Source organism: Mustela erminea, chromosome 5 (genome assembly GCF_009829155.1).
Source record: "Mustela erminea isolate mMusErm1 chromosome 5, mMusErm1.Pri, whole genome shotgun sequence".
Taxonomy (NCBI): domain Eukaryota; kingdom Metazoa; phylum Chordata; class Mammalia; order Carnivora; family Mustelidae; genus Mustela; species Mustela erminea.
Genome location: NC_045618.1, coordinates 48,236,704 through 48,255,955, shown reverse-complemented (window position 1 = coordinate 48,255,955; position 19,252 = coordinate 48,236,704). Strand labels below are relative to the sequence as shown.

Below are 19,252 nucleotides of genomic sequence, written 5' to 3'. Positions count from 1 at the left end.
ATTTTCCTGGGGGCACAGACCCACAGGAAGATGGGCGGCCTGATCAAGGAGTGGTGAGTGCTTCTCCCAGCACACTTCATCTACAGGCGTCTGTATATCCTAGGAGTACAACTGCTAAATTTTAAAAATGACAATTTTCAGAAGCTTCTTGCACCCGTTGAAAAATTGCCTTTAAGGACTTCAGGCCAACTTATCCCTTCAGTAGAAGAACCAAAGCAATCGCATCCCACTGCCGCCTCATCCGCCCTGAGTGTGCGGGTGGTATAAATGACCTGGCTGTGCTAATCCGAAAAGAAAAAATAGTAATATATTGCTTACTTTGCATTTCCCTGACTTCCCTGTGAGAGTAAATATATTTCACACATTTGCTGCTTATCTGTATTTCTGTCTCTCTGATATGTAACTTGTTTTTGTATTTTGTATTGGCAGGAGCTCTTCTTTTTTTTTAAGATTTTATTTGTTTATTTGACAGGCAGAGATCACAAGTAGGCAGAGAGGCAGGTGGAGAGAGAGGGGCGGGGGAGGCAAACTCCCTGCCGAGCAGAGAGCCCGATGCAAGGCTTGATCCCAGGACCCTGAGATCATGACCTGAGCTGAAGGCAGAGGCTTAACCCACTGAGCCACCCAGGGACCCCTCTTTTTTTTTTTTTTAAAGAATATTAGCAATTTTTGTGTCCTATCTGCTGCACATGTTTTCCCAGTTTGCTTTTCATTTTATGCTGCTTTTTTAAAAAAAATTATTTTTTGTTTAAAAAAATTTCAAACCCACGGAGAAATGGAAAGAACAGTTAGCTCCCCCTCACCCTTCCCACAGACCACTGAGTGTTCCTGTCTTGTTCCCGGTGCGCTCTCTCTCCCTGTGACTAGGTTGTAGTCACAGTCTACCCAGGTGGGATTCATGTACCACGGTGTGACTGCCCACTACAGATGCGCTCCAGGATGTCTCATCAACTGAGGAAAATGGACCTTGTGATGGCCATTCACAATGCAGTACAAACCTCTTTTTTCCCCCCTCACTGATGCTCACCGTGATCTATTTGCTTTGTTCTTGCTTCCCCTTCTCAAGCCCTCACACAACAGAATACACAATGAAGATTTCCACGGGTTCTGAACTTGTGGGTACAGACTGTAGTCACCCTCCCAATGTCACTGACAAAACGTGGTCGTTAAGAGCAGTGTGAGCCCTTATCACCGGAGCAATAAAATCTGTGAAAGCCAACCACCCGAGAGGGAGAACCACACTTTGACATGGAAGTATCATTGTCAAAGGGGGATAGTAGTGGAACCTCTTTTGAAAACAATACAAAAGCTCTTTGAGCTCTTTGGAGCAGACAGGCCACTCTTGAGAATGCCCTCGTCCTTGTTTTCTGCATACCGGCTGGGAAAATCTTGCATCTGCTGGCATCCATTGTTACCCACTTTGTGTCCTTCCTGGTTTTTATTTCTACTGGACAGAATAACCAGGTTTTCCCTTCTTGCTGGAAAGAAAATCATCTTCTGTGAAAACGAGGCTTCTTGATTTAGAGGCAGCCATGGCGTGGGAGACCGCTTGATTGCAGACAGGTGACTGGCCTTGAGTCTGGGCCTCACCACCAACAACCAGGGTGACCCGGGCTTGCTGGGATCCTTAGTATGCACATCTTCAAAAGGAAAGGATAAAAAACTTGTGCCTCATAGGGTAGCATAAAGTCCTTTGCAAACTGTTAAGTGTTAGGAAGCTATTGGTGACAATGATGAAAATCACAATAGCGATGAAAATGAAGATGATGGTGATTGTATCTGGTCGGTTCTAAATTATGTTTTAAGGTATACCCAGGGACGGTCGTCCTTTGGAATGAACTCTCGTGATTTCCTGGGTTTCCATGGATGGGATGAAGCCCCAGGTGTCTGAACAGTGTTGATTCTCCATCACTCATAGCAACTGTGCTTGCTGTCAAAGGAGCAACAGGGATCCGCGGTCCTTATTACGGCACCCCTCTCAGATGGAGCTGCTACTCTGGACTCCTGGGCCTCTGACACACCCTACAGCACACTCACAGTTTAAGCAGACAATGGCAGTCCTACCGGCCTGTGGGCCAGGTCCCACTTCTGGCTCATTCCTAGTGCGGAAGGTTTACTCCAACCCTTCACAGCAATGGGGTAGCTGAATTTCAAGGACCAGGCTTTTGATCATATAGAGGCAGACCCTCTACGTGGCCAAAAGAATACTGATTCCAGGGAGTTATGCTTGTCCTGGGGATTCCAAGCGCAAATTATCTGCATTAGGAATAACCAGGAGTCTTTGTTAAAATACCAATTCCAGGACCATCTGGGAGCCAGCAAAAAAGGATCTGGAAACCAAAGTTTAAGAACCATTGTTCTAGACCTGTGGTCCCTCAAATAGGATGCCCACATCTCAGCGATCCGTAAGAGAATGCCATTGGTTATGTAGGGAGAGTATAAGAACTTCTGTTTACACCAGATAAGAAATATGTAAAATAAGAAATAGAAATAAGAAATTACTTGGTGCTACTATATAATATTCAGCTTGTTCCTGGATCCCTCATGTGGTTATATCCCCTGCGGTTTTGGAGGCCTCCTGGGAGTGGAGACTCCAAAAAAGGCACAAACAGCGGGGGTCTGTGTGATGTGTTTTTACAGCGTTAGAATGTTCTGGAGTTAACTTGTGGAGAGTGTGTATGGATTCTATTAATTAATTTTCAATCGAGCCTGAGAAAATTGACAGGTTCCTGCAAAAAAAACCAGACTGTATTTTGAAGTCAATGAAAACGGACATCAGTGAAAAATAAGAAAATACCAGAACAGACACTTACTCATAGCCTGAGCTTTTCTTCAGCCTACTAGAGAGCAAAAATGATGATAAACAAATTAAACTCATGAAACATCTGCCAAATCTCCACCCCCAACCACCAACTTAAAAATTATCCAGAAGACTGACTGAACTGCAGACTCCCGTTCAACCAACATCCATGCTGAAGCCCCACAAAGTGCAGAGTCTGTTTCAGGTCATGAGCTACAGCCAATATAAAGCCATCACGACTGACAAGATAAAGGAACCAGAACATTATAATAAATAACCTTTTTTAGCAAAAGAAAATTTTGTGCTGTTAATAAAGTAAAATATTTTGAACTGTTTCATCTTGTCTCATTATTTAAATGTTCTTTTGTTGGTATATTTTATAATGTATTCACTCCCTAGGATAAGTATACAATTTGTAAGTAAATACATGTGATGGACGCATGCTCCATTTTTTAAACAAGTGGCCATGTGGGACAAAAGGCCAGGTCCAGCTTGTTCCAGCTCAAGACTCTGATAAGCTAAGTCTCCTCCTCCGGCCTCCTGAGCAGTGTTGAGATAAGCAACCTGTTCCTCAGTGAGTGTCTGGGCATCAATAATGAAAAGCCACCTTCTTACTTGGGTATTCGGAGAACTTTAGTCATGGAACCTCAGAAGAAAAATGCAATGAATTGGCCAGTACCACTGCCCTCAGGCATAAGAACCTGAAGGAATTCTGGGTTCTGCAAACAGTTTTGCATAGAAAACTCCCACCAGAACATAGACTCTGATGCCAAGTCTATTCATGATAGTCTCTTGGGAACCCCTGCAAGATCAGAGTCCGGTGGGACTAACGACCCGGGAAAACTCTGGTCACAGACAACAATCCCTGATCTCCTGGCTCTGCTGTTTTCCATTTCCGTCTCCTGCTGCTGCTTCTCTTCCTCCCTGAGCTACTCCCTGTGACTCCCACTCAGACTCCCAGGACTTGCCTGCTTACTTTAAAGACCTAGTTTGGATTTTTCTCCAGTTTTCGACCTGGCTCCTATCATTTCATTTCATTTCCAAGTTGCTTGGGCTACTTCAGCAGCACACACCCACAGCCAGGACAGAAATACTCCTGCAGGCTTGTCAGGCTCTACAAACGTGCCAGGCTCCCATCTTCCTGCCGGGAGGACCCGCGATCATACTATTGTCTTGAATAGGAGGGAAAGGATCCAAGGACTACTTCTGGGAGCCAGCTCCATAGCCCAATTAATGGTGAAGTCTTCTTTCACTCTTCCAGACCCTATAAGGGGCAAGGACAGTCCTTGGCAAGGGAGAAGAAGTGTAGAAGAAAGGTCTTTGCCGGAACCTTTCTGCTTTGTTCTCTGTGGCTGTAATTGCTACATAGTTCTCTCTTTTCAGCTATCATAACTTGGACAGCCCAGACTCTCTGTTCTTTGTCAGGATGGAAGCTCAAAGAGAAAGCCAGAGACAGGACAGAACTTCATCAGAGTTCACGACCGTCAGCCATCTCTTCTCTGGTTTGCTTTCCCAGACCTCTCAATTCTGAGGCTTTCCTGCTTGATGCTGCTTGTATGTTCAGTCTTTGGCCACAGCCCGCCCCAGATTGTCGACTGCCATCTACAAAGGCCTCACACCTTGCCTGTTGGGTTCCCTTGATTTCAAACTAAGAGCCAGTCAACATAAGTTGGGAAACTGACCTCCAATATTTTCTTCACCAAGAATCCCTTCCATTATTTTCCTTACAGATTCCTTGTTTTAAAAGATTATGAATATTAACCTATTTTCAGTTTTTTTTTTTTCTTTTAAAGCTTTTATTTATCAGAGAGAGAGAGCAAGCGAGCACAAGCAGGGGGAATGGCAGACAGATGCAGAGGGAGAAGCAGACTTCCCGCTGAAGAGGGAGCTCGATGTGGGGCTCGATCCCAGGACCCTGGGATCATGAACTGAGCCAAAGGCAGACGCTTAATGACTGAGCTACCCAGGTGCCCCTCCAGATCATTTTTTAATTCCCAGATTAAAAAATTAAAGATATAAATGATGAAAAACTAGACAGATGAGGGAAAGGTTGCCTCTATAGGGGATGATGGATGCCTGTTGCACTCCTTTATGTGGGGGAAAGAGGGACAGATGTCCTCAAGGCTCTGCTCTCCACTACTGAATGTTGAAACTTGGTTAGGTCTATAGATTTCCATGTTTCCTTGTGTACTATTTCTGTAATGACCTCGCAATCTGATACTACTCACCTATGCTTGGTATATATTTACAATGCAAATAGGGCCATACGGTTTTTAAGCCTAGCACAACCTTACACTAAATATACTCAAATTCAGGAGGCCAACTTGTAAGAGGTTCCAAAGCAAGGCAAGGCAATTTCTCTCTAACTCAAGCCTAATTTTAATAAATCATCTCTTAGGATGTATTACATTATGAATATTTCAAGCAAGTTTTATTATTTTTGGTTTGTTTACCCTGGATACCCAAATCATCTTTATAATAAAGCACATAAAACATGTTAAAAAGTGTAAAGAAAGTACCATATGATCTTAATAGCATAAAAATGGGTTTGCATTAAAATATTTCCTTTATGACAATTATCATATGATCTCTCTGATATGAGGAAAACTTGAGAAGCAGGGCGGGGGTTTGTAGTGGGTAGAGAAGGAAAAAAATGAAACAAGATGGGATCGGGAGGGAGACAAACCATAAGAGACTCTTAATCTCACAAAACAAACTGAGGGTTGCTGGGGGGAGAGGGAGATGGGGTGGCTGGGTGATGGACATTGGGGAGGGTATGTGCTATGGTGAGTGCTGTGAAGTGTGTAAGTCTGATGATTCGCAGACCTGTACCCCTGGGGCAAGTATTACATTATATATTAATAAAAATAATTTAAAAATATTTCCTTTAGGTGTTGAATTTTGGATACCTTTTACTAAAAAAAATTGTAACACCAAAACTAGGACCCTGAAGTAATTGATATGGTGTCAAGTATTAGAAGGCAAGAAGAGTAACCTGGAATAAACGTCATCAACGTTCAAATTCTGCCATTAACTTTTTATACAAAACTGCTGAAATTCGTAGGATAGATATGAACAAAGCCAAGAAGATTCTGTCTTTACTGTCACCTGACCTGAGTGGGAAAAGTTAATTTCTTTTATTGTACTTATTTAGGACTCCAAAATGGCTATTTTACTTACCACTTGGAAGCGCGAGGAGAATATAAATTATCACCATCAACAGGCGTTGTTAAAACATGATGGTTTACGACATTTAAATACTTCTCGATGTGAATCTGTTATAGGAAAGTTAAAGTTTAGGCCATTATAGTGGACTTAAGATACTCAGCTAATTTACTTTATTTCATTAGGGTAATGCTTTGAATTGTGTAATTAAGTTAAAAGACACAAGATGCTATGCGTTTATTGCGTGCCTAAGGTATCATTGGGCATCTCGAGGCTAAATGACTTTATCCCAAAAAACAAAATAAACAATTGAGACTCAGAGCTTGAATGACCTGTAGCACTCTTCACAAATTAAACGATGCGCAACCATCAGTAAATCGCTTAGCCAGGTAAGCTTACTAGGCAGGACAGATATGGAGTAATAGGGATTTCAAGGAAGCATCTGGGGCGAGAATCTGGCCCTTAGGTAACAGATTATTCAAAATGGCCAACCCAAAGACTCCAGCTGAGTGCAGCCCTCTCACCGTCAAGTTATATAGGACAATGGTGTGCCAGTTCGACGAGGCAACAAAACACACCACATCTCTCACAGCCTGAGGAGCTGGGCTATGAAGCTCACAATGTGGGAGAGTGGAAGTCTCAGGCCAGAGCAGAGACAGTGACAGTGCAAGGTCTCGAAGATGGAGATGGTCCTTATTTGGATACATGTGCTATAGATCCTTGTTTCTTTCTTTCTTTCTTTCTTTTTTAAGATTTATTTATTTATTTGAGAGAGTGAGTGACCAGGGAGAGATGGGTGAAGGGAGAGGGAGAGAGAGAATCCCAAGCAGACTCCCCACTGAACATGGAGCCCAGTGCGGGGCTCGAACTCACGACTTTGAGATCATCACTGGAGCTGAAATCGAGAATCCGACACTTAACTGACTGAGCCACCCAGGTGCTCTTAGATCCTTGTTTTATAAGTGAATATTATCCTGGTCTGAAGACTGGATTCTCCTCTGCCCTTCAACCCATCTATAATGATGAAGTCCCATGTGTCCTTTATCTTGCCCTTCCAAAATTGGTACATCTCTTTAGCTTTATCTACTGGATTATAATATCACAAAATGACTAATCTCAAAATACGTAAGCTAGTTAGGGAAAATAAACTCTTTTTCTTTAGAATCCCGGTGGATCTGAGAGCAACTCTTTGCAATGTATTGCTTTGAATCCTTTTTTGTTGGGAATATTGTTAGACTAATGGTTATTTTAAAAATTCTTAATGCTTTTTATCAAACCACATGTTAGGGGTTGTCACTGCAGAATCTTATATTCCCAACACCTTAAATTCTTTGTGGAATGTGACAGGATGAAAACTGATCAGTTAATAATCGTAACTGTAATAAAAGGGACAGAATGAGAAAGCTGCTGACCAACTGAAGCCCATCTCTGTTACAGAATTATACAGGGTCCTATGAGAACAACATTCCTTTTCTTCTGGAGGAATCTTTGTCTCCTTCCAGCACTTTGTTTACTATCTAAAGCTCTACTCACTCTTAGTCCCATTTCAGTCCTTTTGATGGCGGTTTCAAGATTCTGAATATTTAGAGCTTCTCCTTTTTCCTCCAGTGGGAAATTTGTTAATTTCTCTTTTAACTGATAAAGGTCTTCATGGACCTGTAGGTATAAAAAATATAAAATATTGAAAGAATACATACAGAATTCACCTGAAACAGTGATTTATTTTAAGATTTGTAATTTGCTTGCATGTCTAGAGACAACTTAGATTTTAGGATGTTCATCAGAAAGGACTGTCTTCATGATTCTAAGATATTCTTTATTAGAATGTTGCATTATTATCTTTCAGATTTCAAGAAACTAAGCTTTCATACAGTTTTACTCCTTTTCCTTCGCCTCATTAGAAACAAATCCAAGAGGGGCACCTGGGTGGCTCAGTGGGTTAAGCCTCTGCCTTTGGCTCAGGTCATGATCTCAGAGTCCTGGGATCAAGCCCCGCATCGGGCTCTCTTCTCAGCAGGGAACCTGCTTCCTCCTCTCCCTCTGCCTGCCTCTCTGCCTCCTTGTGATCTCTCTCTCTCTGTCAAATAAATAAATAAAATCTTAAAAAAAAAAAAAAAACCAAATCCAAGAACTACAATTCAAATTGCTTCAGCTCCATAGCTGGTAAGAAGTATGAGCTGATAGGAAGTTTGCATCAAACTCGGATGTCTACTTAATGGTTAAGAGGTAAGAAAACAGGAAAGTTCTAGCAATCAGAGGTTTTAGTGAAAGCAAAGCCTTTCAGGGGTGCCTCGGTGGCTCAGTCGGTTAAACATCTGACTCTTGGTTTCGGCTCAGGTCGTGATCTCACAGTTGTGAGATCGAGTTCCCCACTGGGCTCTGTGCTCAGCATGGCATCTGCTGAAATTTCTCTCTCTTCCTCTCTCTCTGCCCCTCCCTGTGCATGTGCACACTCGCGCGCTCTCTCTCTCCAAGCAAGCAAGCAAGCAGAGCCTTTCAAAAGGGAGTTGTAAATAGGTTGACAGGGCCCTTTGGTTTTCCATTCTGGCTGGATCTTCCCCACGTACTGCTCTTGAAGAGGCAGTTCTGTAGGTGTGTGGCCTTGATTCCGTTTTATGTAGTCAGAAATGGAAATGATTGGTGAAGAGAAAGCAGCGTGCATTATCACTTCAACGTTTTCCTCCAATCTGTATTCTCTTTGGAAATGATGAACATCTCTCTAATGTCAATCACCCTCCCAGGAAATTGGGTGCTATGAGATTAGACATCACAAGATTCTCTGCATTCATATCAGAAACCAAACTTCAATAGATAAATACAGATGGCACCAATTATTGTATGGGTTGCTGCCACAAGAAAAACATTTTGTTATGCAAATTTATGAACCCAACACCTGTTTCATCAATAGTCACACCAATAACTATCTGCAGACTGGGTTGCTAAAGGCATTTTGAAACAGTTACCTTTCCTCCCTTAGCATAACTGGACACACAAACGTTGACCCGGCCTGTGTTATCGATTACTTTGGAAAATTCCCATGAAGCCAAGTATTCAAAAGATCAGAATTTGCATCTTTTCACCGATGGGCATCACAGTCTGGTAGACACATCTGGTCATTTGTGCTCTGCACAAATTGTCATGGAAAGCCTTCAGGGCTCACAGATTGAAATCAGAACACACTTACTGTTTGCTTATAGGCACTAAGGATGAAGATGTACTTCTTTCCATTGTTTTGTCCAAGTTACTGCTACAAGCTGATTTACCATCTATGGTCTAAAGGCATTTGCAAAGTAAAAAGAGGTGGTTCAAGGCAAGGCCCACTTTCCAGACCCACATTTCTTGGTTCTTCCTTAGAATGCACTACATTTCCTTCTTGTAGCTCTATTATTTGTGGTATTTGTAACTTCACATATCATTCTGTATTTATGCCTGTCAACAGCTGGGGGAAGTGAAACTGTCCTGGATTATTTATCATGGAACCAAAGGGCTGCTTTCTTTATCTGCCCTGTGTGGGCAATTACACTTCTACCCAGAGTCACGAGATAGTATGTAACAAGTCTAGTACATAGTGAGGGCCCAGTAAAAGGCAAATGGACACAATTCCTTGCTCTATCGATGGTCGCATGATGTCCACACATATCATCACATATTCTCTGATTTCTTTACCACGAAAAAAAAAAAAGAGTTATTCTACCTCATTAAATTGTTGAGTAAAAATAAGGCAATATGTGTGTGTGGAACTGAATCAATGTAGGCTTTGGAACCAGGCAGATATGAATTCGAATCCTATTTCCTCCTTTACAGAGCCTGACACATTTACTTAGGGTTTGAGAGACTTTGGTGCTTTCTTGAAAGGGGGCTAAACAGCTACCTGTTGGAATAGTGGCCAGAATAAAATGAGTTCAAGTGCAGAGAGAATTTCATACAGGGCCAGCCACATAGGAGTGCACTGAACAAATGTTAATGCTCTTCCTCTGAATTGTCAAGTGCAGTGAAACTCCTTGCTCGTAACTGGCACTTAATAAATGTTCATTGATTTGAATTGCTCTCTTCCTCTTCCTCAAGAGTTTTTCATTTTCTTGCCAGATATTTTCTTCTCCCCTCTTAATAACCCCCCCATCTGTTTGTATAGTAATTACAATAGAGACAAATACTGCAGGAAATGTGTCACCAGACTTGGGTAGGAACAAAGATTAAGTTCTAAATCTCTGTTCTTTCTTCAAGTGGATCCTGTCTACCATATTGAAATGTTACATGTTCCCCATTATCTCTATGACTATCAAATGCATTGCTTTCCATATATTTCCTACTTGGAGGACAGTGTGGGGACAAGGCTGCTTAATGAGAGGGCTTTGAAAGATTTAATGCAGTGAAGATTTGCTCTAGAATTTAGAAGTCTAGCCATGCAACCAGATTCCATGTTGTCAAAAGCAGTTCCATAATTGTATTTTATCCATCTCTGTTAAAGATAGAGTTTGGCTGACTCGTTCTCATCACACTTTGCCCACTTGCGCGCCTTCCTTTTTTTATATGCTCCTGGCAAACCAGATGGAGGAGTAGATAAGAAAGATAGCAATGATACCAAGCAGGTGATTAGTTCCAATATTGCCAAAGTTGGTGTTAACATAAAACGGTTGGATTTTGGAAACAGGATTTCCAATAATAATTAAAAAGCTAATTTTGGTTGCAACTAGATTATCTTTGTTGCACAAACATTTGTTTAAGAATTGGGTCAAGTAAGCATTTTAAAAGATGTAATAAAAAGATATCACATCATCATTAATAAAGTCGAAACAGAAAGCTTGTAAGAGTTATCAATAAAAGAAAGCACCAAGGAAACCTCCCGGACACACAACCCTACTTCTTCAACACTGTTTTACAAACAGGCCATGACCTGTTTTTCTCTCCTCTTGGGCAAGTTACTTCAGCTCTTTGCACCTTAGTTTCTTCTTCTGTGAACTGGGGGCTAAATATGACACCTGCCTAGCAGAGTTACTGCAGAGTGTTTCACTGTCAATAAAGTGGACTACTGTTCCATTTATAACTGATTATCATCACTATAGTTAGAACCCCACTGTTCTGATCAGTCGAGGAAAGATCCACCTGAAACCATAAAAGTTTTGAATGACAGAATTAAAAGTGAAAAAAGTTAAATAGTTAACAAAAGGCTGCCTAGTAGAACTCTGTGTGGAGATAGCAATCACGTGTCCTGAATCAAAAATGAAAACATGGGCACTGGGATGAGATCAGACAGTGGGACAGAATATTCAATGTTTGTATGTCCTAGGAAATCCAGACATACAAAGCGCATTTTTCATAACAAGTCACACAATGAGTTTATAATTAGAACGCTGACTATCTGTATTTAAAGATTTTTTTCTCAAGTATTTTAGATATTTTATCAAAATATTTTTTTATCAATTTGTATCACCTATTGTGCTTTCTAAATAATAGTGTGTGTTAGTGCAGCTCCCTTCAGTTTTAAAGGGGATGTACATTCCTGGAGAATGAACTAATGAGGGGATCATTATCCAGTCGTTCAGGATCAATGGACCTAATTCTGTGCTAGGTAAAATGGGATCTCCGAAAGATCCAGGTGTAGCAGGGAAACGAGGCATACCTCATTTGCCCTATGGCATCACCCATGAAGTTTTAGTTAAGAATGGAGTATGCCTGGTTAAAAAGACAGGCTAAAATTAATTTTTTCCTTATCTTCCAGTAAAAAGCAGGCTCCTCTTAAAAAGACTTAGAAATGAACAGAAAACTAAGTAATATTAAAAGGCAAGAGACCAGATCTAATAACAACTCACATCTATTGAGTGTTACACATTATATGTTACCCAATATTTTAACCCTTACAAGACTCCTACGGGAGACTTCATAATATCATCTTTATTTTTACTTGAGGGAATCCAAGGTTTAAAGTGGTTAAGTACCCTGTGCCAGGTAAGTTAGCTGGTTAATTGGTGGAACTCTTCAAATCCGGGCAGTCTGAATCCAAAGCCTTCATGCCTAACCATTAACCAGTATGAGCATAATATCTACAAATATACAAACATGTATTTATAATTATACAAAGCTAAAGGTTGGTGAAAATTCAGCGGAAAAGGCAGGATTTAGATATTGAAAGGAGCAAAAGGGCCAAGGGAAGAATTTTTCTTTTAAGATTTTCTTTTTTATACTGGGTTGATAGACTGAAAATGTTTGAGGAGATCATTTGCATTTTTCTATGTATAGGGGTCTGCCCGCAATACTCATCTTTGATGGTTTTTTTCCCCATAATGTGAAATAATAATAGTCCTTATCGGATAGCTTTGTTGTAGAGGGTTAAATGTGTTAAAATATGTACAACATTAGAACTGTGCACAATACCCAGCAAATACTGTTCGCTTTGATTATTGGGATTTTTCTTGGAAATTATATTACAGTTTATATTTTTACAATACTATCTAAGGTAGAAAGTCTCAGAATTGGGCATGCGTCACAGTTAACTGCAAGGGTACCCCCAGAACTCCTGATTTAATAGGTCTAGAATGAGGTCTGAGAATTTGTGTTTCTCACGAGTTCTCAGCTAGTGCTGAAGACACTGGTCCCGGGGCCACTCTTTGAGAATCACTGGTCTAAATAAAAAGTTGTTTAATGTATCTGATTGAAACACAGGCCTGATATACCCATTTAAGGTGAAGCAGGTAGAGATTTGAAGTGCCTCTGTTTTCTGGCAACTTTGTGTGTGTGTATATACATATTCTATATACATAAATTTATGATATATTATTATAATTTATATAGATCAAACATAAATAAATTGATAGAAACAATTTGATTGCCTAGGCTGATAATTAAGGAAGACCACTTTGTGATAAAAAGAAATTTTTGTAGCTTTGGTAAATTGGGTCAATTTAGAGTCAGAGGTAGATCTAATTCACGCTATGTATCCTACAGAAGAGAACATTTAAGCCAAGAGAGGTGAAATGATTAGCCTAAACTTATCCATCTGGAAAAATGTCATTGCCAAGGTCAGTCCTCAGTATTCTGACACCCCACAAAGTGCTTCTCTCTAGAGGTACTGCTTATTGGTAGCCTGTTTGAAGGACACAAATCATCACCCCAGGTTGAAGTGGAATCCGTGCTGTCACGGATGTCAGAGATGCTCCGGATCGGTGAGAAAGTAGGGAAAGGCTTCCTTATTTCCTTGTTATGTATATTCTCCTTATTACCAGGGAGAATGTTCTACTGAGTCCAGAGACCAGCCTCAATAATCAGGGTAACATGCAGGCTTGCTCTCTCTACACTGCCGTCCACTTACTCTGTCCAGAATAACCCTTTTCAGCAGACAGACATACTGAGCAACATGGATGTGACTGTTCTTAGCTCTCCTGCTCTGTTTTATAATCTAATGATGACAGACACTGACCCTGTAATGTTGTATCCTAGGCTGACCAAAGAACTATCTCTGGATCCTACTCTGAAGTGAAAAGGCTTTTGGCTTTTCAGCCGATCCCCTTTTCTACACTATTCCAAACCACAAGGGGAGACGCCCTGGGAAAAGAATTCTCCTAAAGGAAAGTGTGAAATTAGGTGAGAGAATTCTCCCTGGATTCTGGTCTCTTTTTTAGAGATGTTCCAGGTCTGGAGAAAATAAGAAAACTAAGGAATAACCTAATTGTTCTTACAGTCAACACAAAGTGTACCGTGGGGGAAAACTGGCGGTTTCTGGGTAGGAGTTTCTATTAGTGTTCCAATTGTTCAGAGCCTGTAAACATGGGCCCTGCATTTAGAGGGGGTATATGTAGTAAAGAATCAACCTTTCTCAATGAGAGTTCTGACCTTTGCCCTTGGATACTGGGAGGTGATCTCTAGGGCCCTGGAGAGTCCTGCTTGATAAGTGTCTTTGCTTGGGGGCTTTGGTCACCAGATAATTTAACAATGTGATTTATGCTGGGGGCTTTGAGCCACATGGTATCTGTTCCAACCTCTAGAGGAACTGGAGTCTAAAGGCATTAGTGTGACCTCTGGGAAGGGCTCCAGAAGAAAGGTCAGAACTTGGGCAGTGTGTGATTAAGTCCCAGTAAGAACTCTGGACATCAAAGTCTTAGGCGAGCTTCCCTAATTGGCAATATTCTGGGTATATTGTTACACACCGTGGCTGGGAGGAGATAAAGCCATCCAGGACTCTACAGGGAGCGGATGATTGGAAGCTCCATTTGGATCCCTTTTGGATGCTGCCCTATGCATGCCTTTCCTTGGCTGGCTTTAATTTGTATCCGTTTGGTGTTATAACACTGTAATTAGAAGCATAGCACTTTCCTAAATTCTGTGTTGCTCTAGAAATTAGCCAGTGTGAAGATGGTCAGGGGCCCCCAAATTTGTAGATAGCAGGCCTGAAGTGAGCTTGACTCTGGGGACTTCTGAACTTAGTCTGGAGTAGAAACGAGGGCAGTTTTGTGGGGAATGTTCCCTCAGACTTTGCAGTTTGCTAAATTCATCTAGGGTGCTAGTGGCAGATGATAACAGAATGTAAGAAAATTTGGGTATTATTCATAATGGGGAACGCTATGAAACTGGTGAGTTTAAGGGTTTATATTTTGAAAAAGATGCATTTAAAGCAGTCTCTCCTAGATGAGAGATAAGAGACCAACATCCTGGCAGGAAAATCCATTGCCTATCCGAGTGAGAGTCCAAATAGAGTGAAATTAGGCAAATTACTTCAAGCCCTGACAAATGGAGCTAAATACCAGTGAAAAGTGATGATTTAAGCAGAAATGTTTTAAAACTACCATACATAAATATGAAAGAACAAAATTTTTATGCGAAAAATATGAGTATGATTATCACAAACTGAGTTATACTGGAGAAGTTAAGACTTTTTTTTAATATTTCCTCCCTTAGGAGGAAATAGGTTAGAAAGAGTCATTTCCAGGAGGTGTTTTTGTTTTTGTTTTTGTTTTTTTGTGGCACATTTCTATATTCAAAACTTTATTTAACTTGCTAGGCAATCCAAGTTATCTTTAGCATATTTTTCTTTGTGTGTTCCCAAGTCAGGGGCTTTTAATTCATTTATTTATTTGAGATATAATCAACATATAACATTATATTTCAGGTATACAGCATAATCAATATTTGTATAAACAGCAAAAATGACCACCAGTTTAGTTAACATCCATAATCACAGTTATAATTTTTTTTATGATGAGTACTTTTAAGATTAATTCTCTAAGCAACTTTCAAATTTAACAGTTCAGTGTTATTAACTACAGTCCCCATGTTGTATATTACATCCCCAAGACTTATTTGCAAGGTACTTTCAGATCCAAAAAATTTAGGTGCCTAAGAAAAGTGGTTTACCTATTTCAACTTCTCTCCAGATTTCTTATCATCTCCCCAAAGTGTCTGACTTGTATTTGCCCCATATCACGGGTTTAATTTTTCAGAACTAACATTTTTAAAAAGTGCCTCAGTGTAAGATGGATTTTCGGAAGTTAAGGTTCTGGGGTGAGGTGTATGGTTTTGGAGTTTTGCCAGAGGCAGAATGGTCGAGCTTCTGGAGCGAAACTTCAGGGGAAGGTACGGGGTAGGGGGTGGGGCGTGTTAGGCTCGTAGCGGAGGTCTAGGTGGGCATATCTGGGAGTTCTCAGAGGGGCCGTGCCCTCTGCACGCAGGAGGCAGTCTGGGGACGGTACTCCTAGAGCGTGGGCGCCCGTGGATCCGCGCGGCTGGGCCTCGCGCGGAAGTGTCTTAGCTGGGGCAGGGCCCGGAAGGGCCCGTTTCCCACCTGGATGAGGATGGTTCCGATGGGGTCGTAGTTCTCAGTCTCCTGTGCCATGGCTAGGGCCGGGGAGTACCACCTCTCCGAGGAGCGGTCTCCGAGCGCCGAAGCCGGGTGCCTGGAGCGCCCGTCCCCATGGCAACTCCACGCGCAGCCCAGCCTGTTCTACGCCGGGAGCGGAAGAGGGGGTGTGGGAGGAGTCAGAGCCGCCGGTTCCTTCCGTCGACGCGCCCTTTTCTGCGCGTCTCCCCCGCGCGCCGGCGGCCGTGGTATAGCCCAAGGCGGAAGCGGCTCTCGGACGCTACGGCTCGCGAGCGCAGCTATGGCTGCGGGCGTCCCCTGTGCGGTTGTCACCAGCTGCTCCTCCACCTTCTCCGGAGACCGGCTGGTCCAGCGTGAGTAGCGGGGCTCCTGGGCCGACGTCCAAGTCACCCCAGTCTCGGCGGGCTGCGGCCTCAGAACCGCGGTCTCCCTGTCGGCCTTTGTCGCCGCGGGCCCGGGGCTTTTCCTCCACTGCGCCGGGGCTCGCGGCTTCTCGGGTGCCGCTTCGACCCGGTGCGGGTGTCCAGGCCCCGCAGCTGCCTACCTCTAGCTCTCACACTCATTGCTTGTCTGCCGGCCCAGCGCGATGTTGCTTTCCTTCCGGCTTTTTCCGCAAAGTGGGACTCATCCCTGCCCCGCCCAGCCCACAGGTCGTTGCGGGCTCCTTTGAGCTGAACCGGAGGGCGCCCTGGAAATTGTACCGAGTTACTCGGGTGTAAGGCGCAGAAACTGGGATGCTTGTTGCCGTCCCTGCGCCCGAGGTGGAGAGTAGGTTTCCTCTTGGTCCCCCCGCTTGATGTATATGATAGAACCTTGTGTCTTCCACTGCAGTTGTTGTCTGCCGTGCCTTCCTCCTGAGGCGTAGGCTTTCGGGCAGCATTAGCTTTTGGGTGTTCCTAGGCCTAGTTTGTTGGCTTCTGGACCTTCGCTGTCAAACTAAAAAAACTCTTAAAACTTAGGCGAGACCAGTGTTATAGACAGCACGGGACTGGGTCCCGGGCTCAGCTCTTTGAGTAAAGGATTCTGTGAAGTTGATTGTAACCCAAGACACCTGTTTTAAGTGCATGGCTGCGAATCAGAGCAGTGACTCTCAGCTGCGTGATGGTGAGCGCACTTAACCCCCACCCTGCAGTTTTCTTATCTGTAAGATGGTGATGATGTTCACAGCCTTGTGCTTAACTCAGAGGCTGGCACAGATTTGATAAATGGTAGTCATTGTTTTTAAAGCACATTATCTCTCTAACGCCCAGTGTCCTGGTCCCCTAAAAATGGGGCATATGAGCCCATCTCACAGGATTATTTGAAAGACAGGTGACATTTTGAAAGGATTTCGTAAACTGTAAAGCGTCTTGCGGCTATATATATATTTTTTTCTGTACCTGTCGAGTGACAGGCAGGACTTCCTCCAACACAAATGTTCTGTAAACTTAGTTATCACCTATGACCACTTAAAAAGTTCTTTGCCAGGGTAGAAATCTAATTATAGCACTTAGTAAATGAAGTAACTGCTCTCTGCCATTTCTTTACCCCTTAGTAGTGCTCCTTCCCGTTTAGTCCCTTTCTTTTTCTTTTTAAAAGGTTGTTTCATTGTAAAAGCATTTATTTAGCATACCTAGAAAAGAGAATGTCAGCTATGGTCTCACCCAAACACAAAAATACCGTTAACATTTCTATGCATTTCCTTCTAGTCTTTTTTCCCATGCTTATGTTAAAAAATTATAATTACATTTCATACATAATTTTAGCCTATTTTATATATAATTTTTATCTTTTATACATTGTTTTTACATTTTGTACATTTAAAATTTTAAATATTTTTGTTTTAAAATATATAAATTTAAACATAACACGTTTATAAAATATATAACAATTTATATAATTTATATTTTACATATAATTTTGTGTGTGTATATAAGCATTTATTTATTTATTTATTTATTGAGAGAGAGAGAGAGAGAGAGAGAGAGGAGATGCACATGCATAGGGCAGTGGGAGAGAGAGAATCCTAAGCAGGCTCCACACCCAGCACAGAGCCCTGAGAGTGGAGGGGCTTGATCTCACCACCCTGAGATCATGACCTGAGCTGAAATCAAGCGTCAGACTCTTAACTGACTGAGCCAGACAGGTGCCCCTGTGTATAATTTTTATCCTGATATTTTTCATTTACTATTACATAATTTATGATGTACTATGCTTTCCATCATACATAGCCTCTAGTGAATGTAAAATTTGCTCAAGATTCTTAAAATTCTCGGTGTATTTAACTTTGTAAAATAATTACATGTATTTAGATTTCCATTACTGATATATAAAGGCCTTTCAAAGCCAGTCTCAGAAATATTTGTTAAGTATCTGATGGCTATGGTACTCCCTCTGTGTACTTTAAGGATCAGAATTGGCAGACGTGGTCACTTCATTGAAAGAGCTGATGACCTATAGTTGGCAAATAGTAACACTGTATTTCTTTAAAGTACATTGGCATCCTTAGGGTTAAAATTAATTCTGTAAAATAATCCACTTTTTTTTCTATTTGTAAAATCCCTCTTAGCCAACTTTTGTGTTGATTAAAATTAGGTGGCCTTTCCTTTGTGATTCCATTAATGCTCTGTAGGGAAGAGATAAGAGCAGTTGGTAAAGACAGTACTTGTAAGGAGAAGGGAACTCTAACAGAGGGCTTTATCTTTTCTTCCCAGGTTTTTGATAGGGAAAGGGTGGGTAACACTAGACAGCAGTATTCACTGAGCACCGATTCTATTTTATTATAATTAAGGATTGCCTTAAATTAATCATGAATTGAGTCTAATTTTGATGTAAGATATAAAGATGACCATAATGAATGATGTTTGTCAAGTGTTCCATCGTATTAGGCCACAGTATGATTTTTGGATTGAATCTGATCTTTTGGGGGAAGGTTTGGTTTCACTTCATTCATCAGGAAGAGGAGCTTTAGAGTTTCTCCAGTTTCTTTCAACATCTCATCCGTTTTACTGCTTTTATCTAATGGGAGATATTTCATAATCAAAGAAGTTTGTTGTAAATACACGTGAAATAAAAGCGAATAGGCCTCTGCTGTGGATAAAGTGCGTGCATGGATTTTCTGGAAAATTTTTTCATTGTGTCACTCAAAGGCCTTATTTTCAGTATTTTGAGTGGGTCTGACATCAGATAAAGGACATTTCAGACTTATACTGTAGACTTTTAAAGGGGAATGAAGGCTCAGGATACTTGAGGACCTCAGGTATTAGAGCAAGTGTATGTACTCCAGGGCCTGACCTCTTTCCACCTCTAATATATGCATATGAAGATTTTACTTTCATTCTGGGAAAGTATATTCTGATATTAAGCACAGAGCTGGTCTCTGTGCCAGTTACTGCAGCTAAAATGACAAGGTACTATTCTTGCTCTTAAGAGAGAGTGTATGCTCCACTTGTTCATATGAATACCTAAGTTTTAACATTTTAGACTACTTTCATAGAAGG

The 19,252-nt window shown here is 41.6% G+C and overlaps 2 protein-coding genes across 12 annotated transcripts in view; one reads left to right on the top strand and one right to left on the bottom strand.

Annotated features, from left to right (window-relative positions):
- IQCH (IQ motif containing H) overlaps nt 1-15,964 on the bottom strand; it is a 189,382-nt gene extending 173,418 nt beyond the window's left edge. For 9 of the 10 annotated variants that reach the window (XM_032342981.1, XM_032342982.1, XM_032342983.1 and 6 more), the window contains exons 1-3: nt 15,738-15,964; nt 7,499-7,621; nt 5,981-6,075 (exon numbers count right to left, since the gene is read on the bottom strand). In XM_032342981.1, coding sequence (XP_032198872.1) covers nt 5,981-6,075; nt 7,499-7,621; nt 15,738-15,788 — 269 coding nt within the window. In that variant the 5' untranslated portion in view covers nt 15,789-15,964. Of the gene's footprint in view, nt 1-5,980; nt 6,076-7,498; nt 7,622-15,737 lie in introns of those variants that run through there. The other variant, XM_032342984.1, reaches the window with a different exon arrangement.
- A 54-nt stretch (nt 15,965-16,018) lies between these two features.
- Nucleotides 16,019-19,252, top strand: part of AAGAB (alpha and gamma adaptin binding protein) — a 49,743-nt gene continuing 46,509 nt past the window's right edge. For both annotated transcript variants that reach the window (XM_032342994.1, XM_032342993.1), the window contains exon 1: nt 16,019-16,126. In XM_032342994.1, coding sequence (XP_032198885.1) covers nt 16,054-16,126 — 73 coding nt within the window. In that variant the 5' untranslated portion in view covers nt 16,019-16,053. The remainder of the gene's footprint in view (nt 16,127-19,252) is intronic.